We start from the raw sequence: 21,987 nt of genomic DNA, 5'->3' as shown, positions 1-21,987 counted from the left end.
GAAGAAGAGTTAACATTCTTCTGTGAAATTGGGAAAATATGGGATATGTTGACAGGTGAAATTTGCAAGACTTCCTGAAAAACAAAGAAATCATCAATCACAGACATGCTCTACTCTATCGATCCTTGTTTACTGTACATCTGACAACACAACTTTTTGTTTACGTATGTTCGATTAAATGTCAAAACATCAAACCCTATAAATTGGTGAAATGAGAAAAGTTGACAAAGGTTTTAATTCATTTTAAGGTCATAATTTACCACGTTCAAAGTAAATGATAATATTACATGAAAAAGAAATTGAAACGAACGTACGCATAGTAATTTTACATGGGAAATAATAATCCCAGACATTTTGTATATACTACAGACAGTGCTAATGGTAGTTACTCTCACAAAGGGAACGAATTTTCCCAAGTAAGTTTGTTTTGATGCGTCATTACGAATTGTTAAAAAATAAATTTTGACATTTTTTCTTATATTTAGGTTTATAATCTGTCCTACTCAAATTCAAGTGAACGTTCTTTCAATAGTTCAAGCAGTTACCATACAGCAACTAGTAATTTAAGTGTATCAAAAGAGTGTTCTAGGGTTTCCCAACGTAGGTGAGTGTTGTGTTTTATTTTTATTTCACGTGTTCAGAAAAGAACAATGAAATGTCAAGACATTGTTTTGGTTTTTGGTTATATTTTTATCGATGTCTTGAGACATGATTAATTCAAAAACAACATTCCAGTATCTTGAAAAGCATTCTGCGACTCCAATAATATGAAAATCACTGATATGAGAAATTGTTTTGCGTGATTTTGCGTTTACATGTGCACAATATGTAAATTTTCTGCTGATGCAAATTTCTCATTTTGACATCATGATAGTAAAACATCCACATTTGATTTGTGTCCTACTTTCAAGTCCAAAATATATTAATTTTCTGTTATCTAACTCGTATTCCATTACATAAGCATTTCTCTATAACTTCTAAATCTTGGAGTGATAATTTCTTTTAATCTAAATAAACTCAACCAAGAATACTAATATTTTCAAATGAAAGTTAGATTGATGATTACCTATATGAACTCAATACATTTTTTAGGGAATTACATCGGATTATACACTTGACCTAGGCCTTAGTCTTGACCCTCAAGCATTTAATTTCAAAGAAGGTTACTTTTATAACAACGCTGAATAGACTTCTTCTAATTACAGTGGCCTTTATGCAATAGAGTTTCATATTGTATTCTGGTAAAATGATACATATATCTTGGGATTTCTATTTAAGTAGGTTTTGAAGTTGCGGATATCAAAATAAATGACCCTGTATAATTTGTGAACGAAGCGTTTCGCGAATTAAGTTCATAAAATATATGCATATATTATTCTTCGATTGTCCATCATATACAAATCGTTAGAAATGCTGAGTCGAAAGCTAGAATTTCCATCTTTGACACCCTGTATCAGGAAAATTAGTCAAACGATCTGTTTATATCCATGAACACTTTTGTCAGGAGGTCGAAATCTAAAACATACCAAAAATTTTTAAAATTTGATGGGTTATTTCTGTTTTTTTTTTTTATTTGAACTTCGACTATATTTTCGCGTGTAAAATTATCAACTATTTTTCAGACTTCGAAAAACTGCTACAAGTAAAACGCGTTGGCCCGTGTCTCAGCTCGAAGCCTGTTTCCTGCCAGAGTTCTCCGTCATAGCCTCGACCAATAAAGATAAATATAAGATTTTGGAAGAAATCGGCCGAGGGTCCTTCAGTAAGGTCTATAAGGTTCGTCACTCCGATAACGGGAATTTCTTCGCTCTGAAAGTCCTGTCCAAGTCAAAGGTGAGTGCTCAGATTTCATCCAGGAATTTCGTGTATTCCACATTGAAATTTACACCTGCAGAAGAAATTACATGATTTCATTTGAAAGATATACAGGCTGCTGTGGTGTTCCACATCTTTATCGGTATATACTGGGTGAGCCTCCGACTGGAACATACACTGCGCAAAAAAATTAGCGCACATTCTGAAAATCTCAATTTTAATGAAAGTTAACTCTACATTGACTTTATAACTTATTTTTTATGTTCTTTCGGGAAGGTTTTGAACGAAACAAGACACATTAAATGGAAGAAAAATTCAGGATTTCACCGAACCGGCAACGACAGTTCATACTCAAAATGAGTTATCTCAAAATGTTCTGATCTATTCCTTCCCAGATTTCTCCGAGTTGGATTCCTAAGTCATTAAGAGTAGCTGGATGATTTTCTGAACTTCTCAGCCTTCTATTGAGGTTTTACCAAACCTGCTCAATCGGATTGAGATCTGGACTTCTTGCTGGCTATCCATTCGAGAGACTTCAACCTCTTCAAGGTACTCCTGAACGATGCGCGCACGATGGGGTCTGGCATTATCGTCCATAAAAATGAAATTCTCACCAATGTATGGGGCAAATGGCACTACATGCTCTTCAAGAATGTTCCTTATGTACTTATCAGCATTCATAGCTCCATTATCAACAGACCACTAGGTCTGTGCGAGCAGTCAAAGATATTCCACCCCATACCATACCATAACATATGCATGCATACTGATTACTGATTGCTGGGTGTGTTGGACGGACTAACCCAAACCTGCCACCGCGACCAACGGTCTATTGTAGCACACAAGCATGCTCAAAGAGCTAAATCTCTCCCTCTAGTCCCATTCTACCCAAAAAGGAGATGATGTCGGAGGGGGAGTGATTCTTGAGTTCCTCTAGGATCATCTTCGGAGAGCCGAAAACTCCTAGTCTGACCCTGTCTGCCGCCGGGCAGTCACAGAGGATATGCTCAATTGTTTCGTCTTCCTCTAAGCAGAGTCTGCAGAGTGGGTCGTTGACGATCTTGAGTTTTTTGAGGTGGGCTCTGAGTCTGCAGTGTCCTGTAAAAACCGCTATTATCGATCTCAGATTAGTTCTAGAAAATTCTAGCCAGCGACTGGTGTATGGACTGGGAGGCACTGAAATAGCCCTATGCGAGTGACGCAATCCAGGACGGTTGCGCCAGTGCTCCAGGACCTTTTGCCTTATCCAGCTGTTGTTTCGGTCCCTGATTAAGGAATTGGGAATTCCTATACTGGGTTCCGGGCCAATAAGCGTTGATGTCGCGCCTTCTCTGGCCAGAGCATCCGATACATCGTTGCCACTGAAGCCAGAGTGTCCAGGTATCCAAATCAGTTGCAGCCTGTTTAAACTTCCCAATTTGGTGAGTTTAGATCTGCATTCAAATACCTGTGCCGAGTTGCATTTGTCAGCCGCGAGAGATTTGATCGCAGCTTGACTATCCGTAAGGATTTTTATCGATCTGCCCGCCCAGCCACTGTCAAGTAAATGGCCTGCGCACAGATCAATGGCGAAGATTTCTGCCTGAAAAGCTGTCGCCGACTTTCCCAGACTAGCACTGAGTTTGGTCAGCGGTCTACGGCTGTAGACTCCGGCTCCAGATCCCTGACTGGTTCTGGAGCCATCAGTAAACCAGCAAGGTCCTTGTAAATAGAAATCCTTGTGATGGAGCCATTCGTCTCTGCTTGGAATCAGAGAAACGAATGTTCCCTCGGTGCTGGTTCTTGTGATTATTTGATCAGTTCTCATGCCCATCACCTCGTCAGCCTCCAGTTGGGCCGACAGACGACTGGGCACGAAAGTGAGTTTGTCAGGCTCGTTCACGGTGAGGTGGTGGAGCCTGTGGGTTGCTAGTCTTGCCTCTCCCTGGACAAAAATGTGAAGGGGAGGGAGGTCTAATAGCATCTCCATGGACGAAGTTGGAGTAGAGCGGAATGCCCCCGAAATCATGAGGCAAGCCGTTCTTTGGAGTTTGGTAAGTTTGTTTTGGGTTAGAACGCGTTCAGTGCAGGACCACCAGGCGACACAGCCATAGGTGACCAATGGTCTGATCACCGTGACGTATAGCCAGCGGAGCTGCTTCGGCGCTATCCCCCATGTCCTTCCACAGATCCTTTGGCAGGCCCATAGGGAGTGCCTGGCTTTGTGGACGACTTTTTCCACATGGGAGTTCCATAGAAGCTTCCTATCCAGGGTAATGCCTAGATATTTGGCTTCCTCTACGAGTGGAATGGTCTTACCGTAGAGAGTTGGAGGAAAGATTTGAAATTTCCTTCTCCTGGTAAAGGGGACAATCAGGGTCTTGGAGGGGTTCACCCCTAACTGTTCCCCGTCACACCAACCCTGAATTACTGTTAGTGTTTCCTGAAGAGCATCTGAGATGGCTGCATCGTCATTGCCCTCCAGTAAAACAACTATGTCGTCAGCGTAAGCCTGAACATATACGTCAAGCGAGCTGATAATTGCAATTAGATCATCAACCAGAAGTGACCAGAGAAGGGGTGATAGTACACCTCCTTGCGGACAACCTCTGCCTGCTTTGAATCTAAGTGCTTCGCCACAAAGCGTGGTTATGATGTTTCTGGAGCTCAGCATTGTGCTGATCCAATTCGATATGGTAGGAGGGACACCTCTAACCTTGGCAGCCCTCACTAGAGATTCAGTAAGGGCAGCATTAAAGGCTCCCTCAATGTCCAGAAAGGCAGCCACTGCAATCTCCCTGGAGTTGAGAGATTCATTGATCCTGCCGACAAGATTATTGAGGGCAAGATCTGTGGATTTGCCTTTCTGGTAGGCATACTGATGAGCACTCAGGGGATGATTCCGTAGAATCACCTCTCTGACGTGCTCGTCTAGTATCTTTTCGAGAGTTTTCATCACGAACGAAATTAAACTTATCGGTCGGAATGATTTAGGCTGTGAGTCTGTTTTTCCCGCCTTGGGAATATAAACGACTTTGACCTTCCTCCAGTTGGATGGTATAAAATTCCATGCCAAGCTGGATCTGAAGAGCCTAATGAGGTAAGACATTAAGAATTCCAGTCCGTGCTGAAGTAGAGCTGGAAATATTTCATCGTCACCTGGCGCTTTGTATGGGAGAAAGGATAAAACTGCCCTTCTCACCGCGCTCGCAGTGACAAGTTTGTTTACAAATTTCCAGCATTCCTTGCTGGGTCGCTTGAGGCGACTGGTGAAGTCACCTTCTTCCGCAGATGCGGAATCAATCAGCACGTGATCCGGAAAGTGTGTGTCAGCCATGATCTTAAGGGTCTCCGCCCCAGAGGCCGTATAGGTGCCATCTGATCTTTTAACAGATCCCAGCGTCAAAGACGGCTCTCTGGAGAGAATTTTATGGAGTCTTGTCCCGCTTGCAGCATCTTCGATGCTGCTGCAGAAGTTTTCCCAAGACTCCCTTTTGGCCTTCCTTACTTCCTTGTTGTACAAGGTGAGGATTTGACGATACACTTCCCACTCACCTGCTGATTTTGCTCGGTTAAATTTTTTCCGAACCTCTTTACGAAGTTTCTCTAATTTAGAGTTCCACCAAGATACTTTCCTATTGTCGGATTTCTTTCTTAGTGGACAGTTTTCATGATATGCCGAGACTATAGCTTGGCCAATTGAGTTGGCCAGCCTCCCTAGGTCTTCATGATTGTTAACGTTAACGTTGATGGATCTCAGATTCCGTTGCAGGGATAGTTTATAACCATCCCAGTCGGTTAATCTGGGATTGCGATATTCCTGAATGGGTTTACCGCCTAATTCAATGTTAAATTGAATATTTCTATGGTCTGAGCCAGAGGGCGTGTCAGAAACCCTCCAGTCAGTGATTTTAGTGCTCAGGTATTGCGAGCAGAGCGTGATGTCCAATACCTCAGCCCGATTTTTCGTAACAAAGGTTGGAACAGAGCCCCGATTCAATACAAAAAGCACTTCTTCTAGAATGAAGTCAAACAAGTGCTCATCTCTTTCGTTGATGTCCGTGCTACCCCACGTAGTGTGATGGGAGTTGGCATCGCAAGCAACGAGGAGTTGAAGGTTTTTCCCCCTGCAGAAGGCAACTAATTTTCGCACTTCATTTGGCGGGGGGAACATGGTATCACCAGGGAAGTAGGCAGAACAGATGACCAGTTCTTTAGTGCCCGTTTCCATGGGAAGTTTTACCAGGATGGATGTTACATCTCTGGAACAGAATCCTGTAAGTACAAAAATGTCAATAGTGTTCCTGACAAAGATACAGGACCTGGGTGATTCCCCAGATCCAAGTGATATTACCTTGCCAGGAAGGTTACTGAGGCCGTTGATTCGACCTCGGGAAGTAACCCAAGGTTCCTGGATGAGGGCGATATCTATCCTCTCGTCCAGGATTCGTTTTCCAAGGAGGTAGGATCCAGCCTTGGAATGTTGCACATTAGCCTGCAGGCATTTGAAGAGCCGCGCCATCACTAGATGTTGCGGCTTACTTCTTTCTTCCCACCGCCGGCCCCTTCCTGGCCGTTTTACCAGCCTTGGGAAGAGCCCCGGTGGGAAGGGACGCCTGCGGCGCTTTGCTCGTCGAGGGAGCAGAGTTAGACCTCTTTCCCTCAGCGAGCTCACCTTTGGAGGTGCCAACGGAGGTGGAGGGATTGGCCCCTCCTTCCTCTTTCTTTGTTTGGGTGTCCGACTCTTTGTCGGCACCCATGCCCTTTTCTTTGGCCCGGAAGGTAACCCTCCCGAAACCATAGTAGGGCATCATGTTCAGGGCTTTGAGCCTAGACATGGAGCTCTCATCTACAGAGAAGGTCCATGTCCGGCCCGGCCCTGAAACCTGGTGGTGTAACACCGCCCAGCTCTCTGCTTCCAGGTCTGGGTTCATCACACTCAGACCTGTCAGCACCTCATCCTGTGAGGGTCGATCTCCTAGTGGAGGATCAGGGATGTATGCTACGCATACGTAGGGCTTTGGCAGCTCCGTTCCCTGAACGATGCGGAGGTTGGCCCCATCCCACGGCTTGATCTGCAACAAGCAGTTTTCAAGCCATGAGACAGTAGCCTCGTCCGCGCATCTAATCATGAGCCAACCCGGCTTATGAGTGCAGCTCAAGAAGCGGATTCCCGCTCCCTTTTCCTCCTTCCTGAGGGTATGCCTCAGGATGGCGCCCTGGAGCAGGTCCAGCTGCTCAGCTGACAGATTGGCTTCAGGGTCCCTGTCGACAATGCCGACCTTGATCCCTTCCACCATCTCCTTGTAGGTCACCCCCTTGCTGACCGTTCCCCCAGGACAGTGCTTTTTCGCACTGGCACTAGGAGTACTGCCATCAGAGCGCAACCTCTTCGGAGTTTTGGCAGCAGGCGTTGGGAGGTTTGGTTCCCTCTCCTTTGCTGCTGCCTTTTCGGCGCCCTCACGGAGTACTGTCGCAAGTGCCGACTTGTAGTCGGCACCTGATTTCAGTAGCCGTTTCAGGTGCCTTTTGGCTGCTCCCGCCATTCGCCTGCGTTTGGAGGTAAGATTCATCTTCTCAACCTCCTTAGCGACTACAGCGATTGCAGCCTCGGGGATACCCTCCCCTTGTGCGGTTCCGGATTTCTCCTCCGCGCCTAGGGTTGGGTTTGTAATGGCAGAATCAGGTTTCACCCCGATTTCTGCACATTCCTCTTTCGAGGTTTCGGTCGTCGAGACAGGATTAATCCCCGTCTCGACTGGTTTTGTGTTGTTTTCAGTTTCTTCGGTATCCATAAGCGGTCCCACGAGAAGGGAAGAAATAAAAGTCCGCCAGGGCAGTGCTCCCTTACCCTGGTAAGCCATATTGAAACCGGAGGGCGGCAGGTGTCCGGAGTTCGCCTATTAGGAACTCATCTTAACCCAATGAGCTACTCAAAGAGGAAGTTCTTCGGCATAGGATGTTCCACCTTGAACTAGGGGGTTTTTGATGAGGTTGTCTCCTCTCGATCCGGCCAATTAAGGCAAGATCCCCCGCAAACAAGTTTGCATGGTTTGTCAACTGCCGCCAGTCCTTGACTGTCCGGTAAAGTTGGCGCCGTTAGTCCTGTGCAGGCCCTTAGCCACGACACTACAGCTGGGCAGGAGAAGTTGGTCCGCGGTGGGATTTTGGAAGGCTACCAGTAGTGTTTTTAAGACTACGAGCCAACTTATAGTCCCACAGTCCTCAGCTTCATTTGTAATCATTAGCAGAAGGACCCCTCCTATCCGCCACCTGGAGACGCGCCTGGTTGGTACTTCACCCCAATGCATGCATAATTCTGATAAAAATAATTATCATTGAGAACACCTTCAGTTGTAGAATAAATTTGAGATTTCCATAATGTGCGTTAATTTTTTTGCGCAGTGCATATTTAAACAGTAGATTCTTGAGGTTAAAAGAAACTCATTTATCCTTTTCCGATTCGGCGTAGATATATCCATTTTAAAAGGATTTTTCCTCGAGCTTACCACATCTAACCATAGTTAACTACTATTTCTTCGCCGAGTAGTTATTACTATGACGTCAAAGTTTACCACACCAAAATACAGCTCAGATAATAGTTACTTAGTGTTGTAAACTTTGACGTCATAGTTATAACTACTCGGCGAAGAAATAGTAGTTAACTATGGTATTATGACTTGAGCCTTGTCGCTTTCACACTCCTCTCCAGAGGATATATCAGAGATCAAAAGGATTAAGCTCTGTTGGAGTCCTTTCCGGGTTTTCGGGCTCATGGTTGTCGTCGGGTCCGGTCTGCTCCTTGGCTCTCTGATGTGGATCGGCTACTTGCTGTCGGTTGGACTCCTGATCTATCCGCACTTCTTGTCGTAGTAGTTCTGCATTCGCCATGCACTTGTGTACCGTTCACGCCGTCCCAAGCAGTACAGCTTTCTGTATGCCTATATACATATATTTTCGTCCAACTGAAGTTTTCTCAAGTTCTCTGGTAGTTTCTTCAGTATCAGGCCTGTTGTCTACAACAGAAATATTCACAGCTGCCGCCAAAGATAGTTTAACACAATAGGATTATAAAGACGACATTGAGAGTCATTAGCTCCGCTTCAAATAATCTCTTTCAAATACAGCCAAAGAAATACTTTGCACAGAACGCTCCCGAAAATCCCCAGATTGGTTCGCCGACAGCGAAACTCATATCGAACCCCTTTTGGAATTAAAACACAGAGCAATGAAAACAGCAATTAACAAACCTGGCGATGTTGCAGCCCAAAACAGTTTTATAAACATAAAACGCGAGGTCCGTCAAGAAATAAGAAAAATCAAGGATGGCTGGTGGAGGGAGGGAAATACAAGCTTACTCCGCTAACCATGACTCCTGTAGTCGTTTTTTCGTAGCTATTTATACTGTTTATGGTCCAAGCAGAAAAGCTAACTTTTCTATAAGAGATGCTCATGGAGCTATCCTAACTGATGATAGAAAAATTCTCCGAAGATTGAAGGAGCATTACTCACAGGTCTCGAATCAAAATAACGACTAGGATTTATCCATTTTAGATCGGCTCCCCGCGTGTAGTCCGATGACATCGCTTGATGACGAAATCTTAATGTCGAACACATATGAGCGGCCACGATCACGATCGAGAAGCGATCAAACGCGTCCCATGCAAATGTATTAGGCCCGTTTGCACCAATCCCCCTTAAAATGAGTACTTAACTAAGCCTCGTTTAAAGTTAATGGACGCTTAATTTTATTCCCAGTTGCACGAGTGCGGCTTAACAGAATCTTAAGTAAGGGGCCCTTAAGTTTTTATATCTAGTGATATTTCTGTTTTTTATTTTGGTGCAACTTCATTCTAGTCCAATAAAGCCTTTTCATTGGTTGGCCGGTTGCCGATGATCGCTGTCATTTCATTAACCTAACTTTATTGTCCTGTCAGTCAGTGTCAAGTAAACTATTTTATTATTATCAAAGAGTGACAACTTTTTGTTGCTGAATTAGCATTATTATTGATAATGAAATGGATTGTCAAATAAAAGGTACTTGACGTTATTAGAAAAACCACACCAGTTCTGCAGCCAGTTTATGAGTTCAACAAATTATTTTAGGTTAGAATCCCGCTTAAATTTAAGGCCAGCTTTAGCCATTTAAATGTCAAATCAAACAGTTGGTGCAACGTAATTTAAGTTAAGGGTTCATTTTAAGGGACACTTAACACTAAGTGCGTTTGGTGCAAACGGGTCTTATTCCGCACATACTATCACGATCTGTTCAGCGATATAGCGGCGTTCAGTCGCGATGTATTCGGCGATCAACGTTCAAACGCAGCAATTAATTAATTAGGATCCAATTCCTACAGATTTTGGCCCCAGCAGAGGCTCGATTTCCGAATATGTAGGAATTGGATTCTATAGGTTCATGATCCCATGGTGAATAGCATTAGAAGCAATTCCTCTGAAATGTGAAGGAATATGATACTCTATATTTCGAGAATACAGAATCTGAAAATTTCATAGAAAATGTGACTTTTTCCCAAGAGATGACATTCCTACAGATTCGAGAATCGAGCGCCAGGAAGAATGACCGAAGTAAAAGCGAATTCTTCTACTGAACAGCTAATTGAAATAATAAAAAGGAATAGAGCACTGTATGACATGTCGCATCCTGAATACAAAAATGTACGGTTGAAAAATAAAATATGGGATGGGATTGCGACAGAAATGGGAAATTTTACAGGTAAGTTGTGTTTTTCGATAAATTTATTAGAATTATGGTAAATTTTATTGTTACAAATTGATAAAATAATCGGCGAACTTCTCCCGTATCATGAAAGCTTGGTTTGTTGCTCTTCTACCATCGACTGAAATATCTCCTAATCCATATACTGGCATATCGTTGATGTTTCTTCGTAAATGATGATATTTTTCATCAATCTTTTTTTCCCTTAGAAAATTGTGCAATACACAAGCTGTTTTAACTAGTTTTCTAGCCGTTTCCACTTTCACTTCTAAGGGTCTAAAAAATAATCTCCACTTATGTACCAACATTCCAAATGCGTTTTCTACAACGCGACGAGCTCTACATAAATGGTAGATCATTATTATGATCATGTCGAGATTGTCTATAGGGAAATGGTTTCATCAATAATGTATTTAAGGTGAAAGCTTCATCACCTATCAAAATGCATGGAATTTCTTCATTTCCTCTGGGTAAGTTCTACCTGGGGGAATATCAAATGAGCCATTTCAAATCTTCTTCCCATAGCAGATGCCTCAAAAATACCTCCGTCACTGTTTTTGCCATATGCACCTACATATATGCAAATAAATTTATATTCGGGGTCAACAATTGCCATGGGGACAATTGAAAATTTTTTCAAGTGAGAAAAATAATTTGATCCACTCTTTTTTGGACATTTAATTGTTATATGTTTTCCATCTATACTACCCAAACAATTGGAAACTGCCACAAATTTTCATAGCCTGAAATTGATTTCTCCCAAATCTCTCTGGTGGGATGTGGCATATATATTGGCTGTAATCTATTCCCTATAGCTGTGCATACTTCTTCAACAATTAATTTAACAGTAGAAAATCCTAGTCGAAAGCTGTGACCAATTGTCTTGTAAGAATCGCCAGTAGCTAAAAACCTGAAAAAAGTTTTTGTTTGTTTGTACTCAGGCGATAAGTTAATAGAAAAATTTTTGCAGGAGAAGATTTGAAAAAAAAATGGAAAAACCTGAGAGATTGTTTTTCCAAGCATTTACGCTCCGAAAAAACCCGGACTGGCCAAGCAGCGGCATCTATCTGTCGCTACAAAACATGGCCATGGGCACAGCAGATGTCATTTTTTAAGCCTTTCTTGCATCATGCGCCGACAGAATCAAACGTTAGTCAAGCCGAAAATCTCGGAATCATTAAAAATGAAATAGGAGAAAGTGGTCCACAAACAGAAGTTGCACAGAAAAGGAAACTTTCTGAGGTTCCATCAGAAACCCCGTCAAATGTAGAGAAAGTTATCAGTTTTCTAGATAAAAGGCACAAGGAATACGACAGCATAGATCTGACATTCCAAGGTTATGCTGCTAGTGTTAAAAAACTATCGGATCGCCGACAGACTATGCTTAAATTCAGAATAGCGAAAATGATCATGGAAGAGGAGCTGGCTCAGCAAATGGAGTTTGAAAGGGAGAACCAAGTAATTTCAAGTTTCTCTAATAATTCTGTGGTATCTTCCCCGCCTTCATCACCGTTTGATAATTCCAATACGGTTGACACAGACTTGGAGGCTGCTGGAGACTGCTGGTATCCTAATTCATCAAATGATTTGAATCGATAAATACTTTTGAAATTTCATTCTTTTTATGAATTTCTGTTAGTTTTCTCGCTTTTTTCGTTTTACATAAAAAATATATAACTCACAATGATGTTTTATTTATATAGGTAATTGAACATTATACCTCAATGTAACTGCTAATCTTTCTTCTGCTCCGATTGGTTCTCTAAATTTACTCTGCTGCTTTGTTATATCGTTTCTGATAAGATTCAATATTTCATCAAAACATTCAGAGTCCATTCTGAAATATGTAAAGAAACGATCGGAATCTTTCCGGAGGTATGGGTATAATCTATTGAATTCACCTTCCTCCTTACGATTTTTATTGATATCATGAACCCAAACAGTTCGCCTGTTCTTTCTATAATATCCATAAAATGGTGAATATTTATATGTCATAACTTATTATTGCTTACTTACTGTTTATTGTGAGCTTCTTCATCTAAAAGTAATGCCATTAAAATGGCCTCTTCCTCGTCAAACTCGCACATTTTCACTATACGCTATTTCAAAATTTGAAAATGGTGAATGTTCCTGTCATATTTGTCTATGGCCTGATCGCGCATATGTGTTCCCCACATCTTGCGATCGCGATCACGATCGTGATCGTGATCGTGGCCGCGGCCGCTCATATGTGTTCACCGCTTAAGTGCGATAAAAAATATGAAAAATGATAAGTAACCTGGTCTAGACGGCGCCCCAGCGGAGATATTAAAAGCCCTGAATGAAGACATTGTCAATAGTCTCCTAACACCATTTCGCAAGATATGGGAACAAGGAGATGTGCCACAAGACTTCAGAGACGCTTTAGTTATCAACCTCTATAAGAACAAGGGCGATACGTCAAATTGCAACAATTACAGGGGCATATCGTTGCTTAGTGTGGCCGGTAAAATTCTCTCGAAGATTATGGCAATCGTCTGATTCCACTCTTAGAAAAACTATTACCTGAATCCCAGTGCGGCTTTCGACCAAATAGAGGTACAGTGAACCTAAGTTTTACACTGCGACAGCTGCAAGAGGAGGCCCATGAACAACAATTAAGGGTCTATACAGGTTGTTTTAAAGCCGCACTGGTAACGCTGTCAGTGCAATTTTGGTTCCGGTTTCGACTACATTATCTTGTGGCACAGGCATCCTGAGACGACAAGGTCCAAGACGTAACTTAAGCAACGCAGAGAGCTATTTCCTGCTCAAGCCAATGTTTAGGCTAGGTAATTGTGGGGAACAAAGTTATACCGCTCATGTTCGGTCGCCAGAGCCTCGATCGTGAGAACAGGGTGCACCGCGAGTAGGTGAGATTGGCATTTGAGGGGAGAGGCTATAAAACGCATCCTTCCCCCTTACACCCCAGGTTTCCAAGTGGTCCTACTGCAGCTTCAACGGAGTAAAACTATCAGAAACTACTCCATGAAGTTCTGATGAAGCAGCCTTGTTCAGGAAATATTTTCGAATTTCTTCAATTTCCTGAGACGAAAACTACAATTCCTCTACCCCAAGGTGTCATGGCAGCTCTGTTCATTCTGTTGAGCTTTTGGGGTGATGTTTATGATGTTTTGTCAGCATTGTACTTATTTTTCTCTGTAAGGCTGCTGAACCGGTGGTGGCCCAAGAGATGACACCTAATGAGTAGTTCAGTGCTGAGCAAGCGTAGGTATTAATCGCTTTGATCAGATTCTTGCTGTTAGGACCAGTTCTCATTATCCTTCTCAATCCTCCAGTGAACTCCACCGTTAATTCTTTCTTCATCTGGCTCTGATTGATTCTTCTTGCCTGTTTGATCCCTATATACTTGTAAGTACAGTGATTCTTACAAGACAGTGGCGACAATTGGAAATTTGCAAGAATATGGCGGCTTAGAAGCACATATTACAATGCTATGATCTGTAATCACGTCGCGTCACGTGACCAAATCCGCGATGTTATTGCAAAAACGATGAAAAACGGGACCACAATTGTCCCCACTGTCTCGTTAAAGACACTGTACTTGTAAGTATCCTTCAACGCTTCCATTTCTGCACCTTCCTTGAGTTTGAATGTACAATCTTCTATTGTGCCTCTCTTTATTTTCTGAAGTCGAAATTTTTCCAGTCCAAACTTCATTTTGATATCTTATTACTATTATTATTTTATTAATGTTGAATACTCGAAGGTAGTACTGATTCAACACAGCGATAGTAGTGTTTTTGGCCTCGGTATTTATAAAATTCATTTTATTAGGGCTTTGCAAGGCGAATCGGTCGGAAAAGTGTACAATACTTTTGTTATTGAGTTCCGTATTGATGAACTTTATCTTTCTACACTCCATTGATCCGTGGTATTTAGATCTAACCAGCGTATTTATCTTGTTTTTTTCTATGACTGTTCCTGTTTGTTGACTTTTTATTGGAATTATCTGTCATCAATAAATAAAAGAAATGAGGTTAGCACCGATCAACACAGGTGGGTACGACCTATGGAGGGTAGACCTCTACCCTCGAAAGTACGACCGATTCAACTCATCTATAGCGCGAAGAATAGTGTTTTTGGCCTCGGTATTTATGAAATTGATTTTATTATTATTTTATCAGCCCATAAAGAGTGATCCTTTTGCCCCCCCCCCCAACCCCTATGATCTGCTAGTTATTATTAATGAGTGCGAAATTTTGTTCGCAACTGCGCAATCATATTATAACTCAGTCGATATGCGAAGATGAAGCTAATATGTCTATCTGAAAATATTATAGAGTACCATAAAAACTTCCCGCACGCTACTATTCGAAAAAGAAGGAAAACCGCTGTTACCAACCAGCAGTACCAGGAAAATTAAAGAATTCCAAGAACACGTTCGAGGGTTTGTTTACTAATAAAAACCCACAACATGAAGTCAAGGTTACTTTTCATGCATAGGATAGGAACTACCTGCACCTGAAGGCCCTTTTTGACAAAAAAGGACGGATGATGGTATTCGACTGCCACAGCTGTAGGGACTAGTACAGGGCCGTCTCCAGACATTTGGTGTCAAGGAAAAATATAATTTTGCCACCTTGCCTGATTAACCTGGCTCAAAAACAGAGTTATCTCCATAGCGTTCATAAGCACTTTTAACCTTTTATTAGGTCTTCATAACTAAACTCTCAGGCATTTTCTCAAAATCTCTTCAATTCTTTTTCTGTAACGTATAGCTTGTTTTTGTGAAATGGAACGATAAGAAATTAGAGAATATAGGTTAATGGGGGTCCCAGCGATGATTTGGGAGGGGGGCGGCATAATTTTATATTTGAAATTCTGTAATGTGTTTATTGGTGTAAAAGGTGCAACCGTTCGGTCTTGACGACTTTTTAACTGTCCCCATCTTTTTGAGAACTTTTTTAACGTTCTAACGTGTTTGTTGATATAAAATGAATAGGTATATCTTTATATAATGTAATATATGCTGTATGTTTGAAAGAAAACTATGTACTTCGAAACTCATTCATATTTGAAGAGGGAAATATCATTTTCCGATATTCGAAAAAATATTCAGTTCTAAAAGAAGGGTCTATGGCTGGAACCCCCCTTGTAGTAGGTATCTACTGGGGGATCGTACAATTAAAGTGGCTTCACGGTAACTTTTTCTGGTGTTTTCTACTTATAAAAGATGTTTCTTGAACAAGCGGCAAGTGTGTAGAGAGTTTTCTTCACGGAAAAAAAATATTTTCAATGAAAGAATAATAACGCCTTAACAGGAAGGCAATGAATGCAATAATAAGAATTAATTCATATGAGTACTACCCGCCGATACGTATATCAAAAAGTGTTTGGTCTGAATTGAACCAGCCAATTTGCCATCGTCGGGACAACTAAATGGAGAACGTTCCACCGAAGAAGAGCAGATGCCGACCATGGTTTCGGTTTCATTTGACCTCGTCAGAGCAACACAGTTCAATTCAGATCGTAACACTTGTTGATATTCATATCAGCGGGTGGTATGCAATGTATGCATCTGAATTAATTCTTACATTAAATATTTTTGTACTTGCATAATCGAATGAACGTTTTTGTTTTGTTTTCTTTAACTGGGCTCTTGGAGTAGAAGTGGTATTTGTTACGGCATCAATGTCTGATGCCAATTCAGCTGCATCAGAACATTCGAAAAAGACTCATCTATCTGACTACGGCCCTGCTAGTGTAATGGTGATAATCTGGAAGCATTATGCAAATCACACAAAATAGGTATAAACAGAACCGGATTATTTCAAATAATGGTAGTAGCACCATCCCTTTGTCTCCTTTTGTTTTCAAGCTTAAAAATTAATTTTTCGGCTCTTTAAATTGCTGCCTCTTTCTCGTAAAGTTTCAGCAATATCAAAATCAAATGTAACATTCTCGAATCACTTTTTTGTATAGATTTTAGTGGCGTTGTCAAACTTTTTTTTAGTGATATAATCGTAACTTTTATTTTTTATGTTTGGAATGGAGTACTAGGAAAATCTTTGACTGCTTCAGTGAATTCTACATAAAAAAGTTACTCTAGAATGTAACCTTTGTTTTTCGATAATACTACTAAACTTAACGAAATAGAAGATTTGAAATTTGAATTTTCACTTATAATCTGAAAACAAAAGAGGATAGAGGGATTCGGTTTTGGCCATTATCCATCTCCCGAAAATCGAGATAGAAAATGTGCCATCCATTTTTCTCTACCTCTTATAGAGCTGCCAATCAATCCCATCGAATTTTCACCACCCTGTGTGTACATAAGGCTTACGTTGAAGCGACTTTATCAAAAACATGCGCCTTTGTGTCTATTTCGGTTCAAAATTCGAAAATTGCAGAAATTTACGCAGAATAAAGCTGTCGTTCTATTAGAAAGGGGCGCGAAAATTTCAAGCTATTATCGACATCTGTTCCTTTCAGAGTTATGTTTCAAGGCGGAGGCCAAAAAAGCTACAAAACGCCCCAGGGGGCATCGCTTTGTATGTGCTTATGATCAGCCAACGCGTGGCAACACCGGTTAAGTCACCCTATCTCTTATTGGCCGAACTTACCTACACCAATGTTTGGAACACGTTGTGATCTCAGTTCCCATAAGGCCCTCATTATAGTTATACATATCTTTATTGAATTGTTATATCTCTATAAAAATTAAGTTAGTAAACAACACAATGAACGTATAAATAGGAATTGAGGTAATAATGAAATAACATGCCCCTTCCTAATATTTGCTCATTTTTAGTGTTGGTTTTGTGATAACATACTATTTAATTTCGACCCTTATCAGTTATTGATCGTTTGCATTTTGTAGTTATCCCCTATTTATTCGGTTGGTTCATTTTACATATCTTTAGTATTTCTTGCACTTAACTTTCAATAGTGAGATTCATAATTTTATAGCCGCCAATTCGTTAAAAATTTTTTTTGTCAAAATTGAAATATGGTTCAGTGATTAAATGACAGTAAATGTGAATCCTTTTCGCAATCGTTTCTTCTCTTTGCAGATTGTAATAGAAAATTCAGTGAGCCAGGTCAAGGACGAAGTTAAGATACAGAAGCTGTGTGGCCATCATCCTTTTATAGTGAAATCGATTCTTTGCTGGCAAAACAAAACTAAGCTTTTCATAGGTAGGAATTTGTAATATGTGAAATCATATATCATGTATATTTTTTTATTTCTTCAGATTCAAGTGGCTTTGAATGAGATGATCTTTTAGTGTTACTGATGAAATATTCTTCTTTGATTTATAACTCGAAATTTTGAAGTTAATTCCCAAACAGAAACTCGTAATATGTTGAATTTTCTATTTTTTATGTGGAGTGATTCGATAAAAAAATTCAATTCCGAACGAAAAATTGGTGTTTACTATTATTGAAATGAAATCGATTATAGCTGAAAGTCGATCCTGTTTATGTAACACGATAATTTTGCTGCGCAGAAGCGTGACTTTAACAGACAGCGTTAACTCATGGTGGCTCAAGAAGTCTGAAGAATTAATAAAGATAACCATTTTTTGTGCTTCTTGGTAATATAGAAGCTAGAATTTTTGTAGGCTTTCTGTTACCTGAGATAATAAGAGTGATCAAATTTTTACGAATACGGGAAAAGAATATACACATTGTACTAAATTTTTCTCCTTGGTATACTCAAATAATTCATAGCGAAACTAGATTTGGAAATGTATCCCTTGTCAGGTGTTTTCATTTGACAAAATATTGCGCATTTCTGCTAGAGGACGGGACGTTAATTTGAGACTAGTTTAATTGAATTAATCACAATATCAAAATTATTTTATCTTGAATACTTTGCATAGTATTACTGTACTTTTTCTGGTTTTCTTGTAGGAAAAAAAATTCGCTGCCTAGTCCCTGGGAATGAACTACTATAATTTTTTTTTATTTTCTCGTTGTTGGGAAAGTCTATAGATACTTTCCAAAACACTGGCAGCACAAATTATAATTGTTGCCAAACATTTCTGAGGCCTTGTTTTGCTGATGAGTGATAAAACATCAATTTTCCAAAAAAAAAATATGTATTAACAATCGATTACATAATATTTCATATGCCTTATGCTGTGAAGTGAATAAGAGTGTGTTGAAAAATTTCTCTGAATATTGAAATGTAGATAATAGTATTAAAATTATTAATAAATTGATTTATTTTTCATTATTTATGTTTTGTGTTGTTACTTTCGAGTTGTTGGTGGAAATAAAAATTTGCTGTTTCGATCTTTTCTGCCTTCAGTATGTTTTTTTTTCAGTATGATTGGAATATTTTCTAAATATGCAATTGTTTCCATAGTCGTGATTTTTGCCAGAAGCAAGCATCCGGATAAATTCTGATTCAGTTCATTTCTTCCAGTGAGTAACTATATTGAAGGTGGGGAACTGTACACACTATTGTCCAATTACGGAATTCTACCTATTGCATTGGTCCAATTGTATGTCGCCCAAATAGCTCTGGCATTAGGTGAGTATGGCTGAATTTTTCTTTTGTATTTAATAGCGGATTGACATTTTGTTGAAGAGAAAATTCAATGAGAAGCATAAATTCTGTTTGTAATTTTAATACATACATGATAATTATTCTATTTAAATATTACATTTGTGCTCGGGGAAGAATAATTGGGCAGCTTTTCTTCAAGGACAACCCTGTCAATACAGCAACGAAAGGTATATCCATTTTTGGCACAAAAAATTAGGGTTGCTATCATAGAACATAGTACAAAGAAAAACAGACGATTTTCCCAAAAATGTGTTTCGCTTTCACTGTATTTAGTTCAATTATTGATTTTCATATTGGCCAATTACATTCTGTTCGCCATGTATGACTTTTTTTCTTATTTGGGACTCTCTGTATAAGCGAGTATGAACTTCAGAAAATTTTTAGTAGGTTAACTACTTGAACATTCAATACATTCTTAATAAATAAATTATCTACATATCTTACAGTATCTAATACTGCAAGCTCAATGATGAGGGTTTTTTGACTACAACAATTTTTTTTTAAAGCTGCCTGTCTGCTTTTGAGGTTCTCAACGTCAAACTTGAGATACTTGCTGATTATTCTCAAAAATGAAATAACGTCTCCTGGGCCAGATTTTTTTTTGGTGCATCGCAACCTGAATGATGTTTAACATTTTTACCAACATGAGTCACAATGAATCATTATATTAATTATTGATGAATGGATACGATGAACTCTCGAAATGCTCTAGAATTTCAATGCGAAAATTATTTATACCGTTGTATATAAGTTGATGTGACTCAATTTGAACAATTATTGTTTGGTTGGTATTTTCAGAGCAAGCTTTTTATTTCATTTCATTTGCCTCATTCGAAATGCAAATGTTGGAAAGAAAATTTGAATGTAGATTTTACAATTACACATAAACATGAATCTGAAGGAAATCAATTGAAGGTTCAAAGAAGTTTTTTTCATTTTTTTTTCATTGTATTCCCCTTTCGAATGGGATTGAATAGAAGCTCTGTAACCGTAAGAGCTAGGGAAAAATGGATGGCACGTATCCAACCTCGATTTTCAAAGGATGGATAATGACCAAAACCGCATCCCTCTATCTTATTTTGTTTTCAAATTATAAGTGAAAACTCATTTTTCGGCTCTTCGTACTGCTGCCTCTATTTCGTAAAGTTTCGGTGATATGGAAAAACAAATATTACATTTCACAGGCACAGATGATTTTTCAAATATTCCAGTCATCCTATAGTTTTTTTTTTTTTTTTTGTTCAGGAATAGGTATATAACATACGTTGTGTCTCTAATTGTTCTTCTAATAAAAAAAAAGTTGGCAGGTCATTTTCATTGATAATATGGTAATGAACATTATGCTTCTATATTGTGTCAGGTTATTAAATGTCCCCACACAGAGGTTTCGCCTTTAGTGGATATTCTTAGGTTAGGTTAGTGGATTTCCTTAGGTTTATTATTCAGATATTTGTATTGTAATAACCTTGTAGATTTCAAAGAATAAACCTCATTATTGTTACCAATATGAGAAACTTTGAAGATCACTTTCATTCCGGATATTTAAAAGGATTTTCCAATAAGGGATGCATCACTTTCAGAAAATTTTGTAAAGCTGAATTCAAATTAATATGTTCCGAAACCTTTTCAACTAGTAGATAATCTAAATACTAGTACCGCAGCCTTTTCAAACATCTTCACAAATAGTGATGTGCTGTGCAAGTATACTAGTATTGGCACATATGAAGTAGTCATGGAAATTCTGGTAATTTCCTCATTTTCCAAGCATCTTCTCGAATATCGGGAATGAAAGTGATCTTTAAAGTTTCTCATAAGGACAAGTTCTCTATAGCTTTATAATAATGTTCTCAGTGTATCTTTCTACGCCGAGGACCTTAAATATACTAACTGACAAAGAAACTGCAACACCCAGAAGGAGCTGTTCAAATTTTAATTTTTTTTGGTAAAACATAGATAGTATAGCAATCAGTAAATGATTGAAATTTGAAGAGAAAAAACGAAGGGTTTACAAATTTTTTCATTAAATTTGTTGATAATGTGTTTGTTCCACCGCGGTTATCTATACACTCCCCAACACATCTTGGCATTGATGCAAGAAAATGGTCTATTTCTTCTTGAGGATTACTATCCCAAGCTACCTGTACTTCATGTCTCAGAGCCGCCAAAGTCCGTGGGGGCTGGGGTAAATTGCCAAGCCTTCTACCCGTGATGTCCCAAACATGTTCTATGGGCGAAAGATCGGGGTTCTTGGCCGCCATGGCAAAAGATTCACATGGGTCGCTTTAAAAAAGTTTAAACTAACTCTGGCAACATGAGGTCGAGCATTATCTTGCTGAAATATTGGATTCTCAAGCCGGTTAAGGTAAAGGAGAACATATGGCTCCACTATTTCTTGAAGGTAACGCAGCGCTGTCATGTTACCTCGAATGAAGACTAAAGATGGCCTACTTCTATGTGCAATAGCACCCCATACCATAACGACTACAGTCCGGTGTACATGACGCTCAACATCAAAATGAGGTTCACGTCTTTCTCCTCGAAGTCGTCTTACCCTTCTTCTGCCATCATGTGTACCCAAGGAGAATCGAGATTCATCAGAAAAGATGACCTGATGCCATTCCACATCCCAATGTTGTCGTTCTCTGCACCTAACCAATTCGCTTAACAGGGTTGAAGGTCAGGTTGTTGGAATAAAAACCACTTCTCAGACCATTGCCGACATGTTTCGATTTTATTGTAAAATCTTCTTCAGGGCTCTAAAATGAATTACAAGATTTTTTAATTAATAACATATAAATAAAATGTGTTGGAACATGCAATGGGACAATACATCAGTACAACAAACGCATAAAAATCACATTAATATCTGCATATTACAATGCACAGACAAATTCCAAAT

At 39.7% G+C, this 21,987-nt stretch overlaps 2 protein-coding genes across 2 annotated transcripts in view; both read left to right on the top strand.

Moving 5' to 3' along the window:
- The first annotated feature begins 177 nt into the window (after positions 1-177).
- The window catches only part of LOC123318020 (serine/threonine-protein kinase S6KL), an 87,546-nt gene continuing 65,736 nt past the window's right edge, over positions 178-21,987 (top strand). The window contains exons 1-5 of the mRNA XM_044904683.1: positions 178-416; positions 486-604; positions 1,623-1,833; positions 17,587-17,710; positions 18,945-19,052. Of these exons, the coding sequence (XP_044760618.1) occupies positions 330-416; positions 486-604; positions 1,623-1,833; positions 17,587-17,710; positions 18,945-19,052 (649 nt within the window). The 5' untranslated portion in view covers positions 178-329. The remainder of the gene's footprint in view (positions 417-485; positions 605-1,622; positions 1,834-17,586; positions 17,711-18,944; positions 19,053-21,987) is intronic.
- On the top strand, positions 10,304-12,394 carry LOC123318021. The gene is made up of 2 exons (XM_044904684.1): positions 10,304-10,528; positions 11,502-12,394. The coding sequence occupies exons 1-2, from the start codon at positions 10,372-10,374 to the stop codon at positions 12,128-12,130; spliced, it is 786 nt and encodes a 261-aa protein (XP_044760619.1). The 5' UTR covers positions 10,304-10,371; the 3' UTR covers positions 12,131-12,394.

This window comes from Coccinella septempunctata, chromosome 7, assembly GCF_907165205.1.
Source record: "Coccinella septempunctata chromosome 7, icCocSept1.1, whole genome shotgun sequence".
NCBI lineage: Eukaryota > Metazoa > Arthropoda > Insecta > Coleoptera > Coccinellidae > Coccinella > Coccinella septempunctata.
The sequence above is the reverse complement of the archived record's forward strand: the minus strand, read 5'-3'. Positions and strand labels throughout refer to the sequence as shown.

Bases quoted from the DNA above. Each gene is read 5' to 3' on its own strand.
- LOC123318021 (XM_044904684.1), top strand. From the start codon at position 10,372: ATGACCGAAGTAAAAGCGAATTCTTCTACTGAACAGCTAATTGAAATA. The intron at 10,529-11,501 runs GTAAGTTGTGTT...AAATTTTTGCAG, and splicing joins AGAAATGGGAAATTTTACAG to GAGAAGATTTGAAAAAAAAA.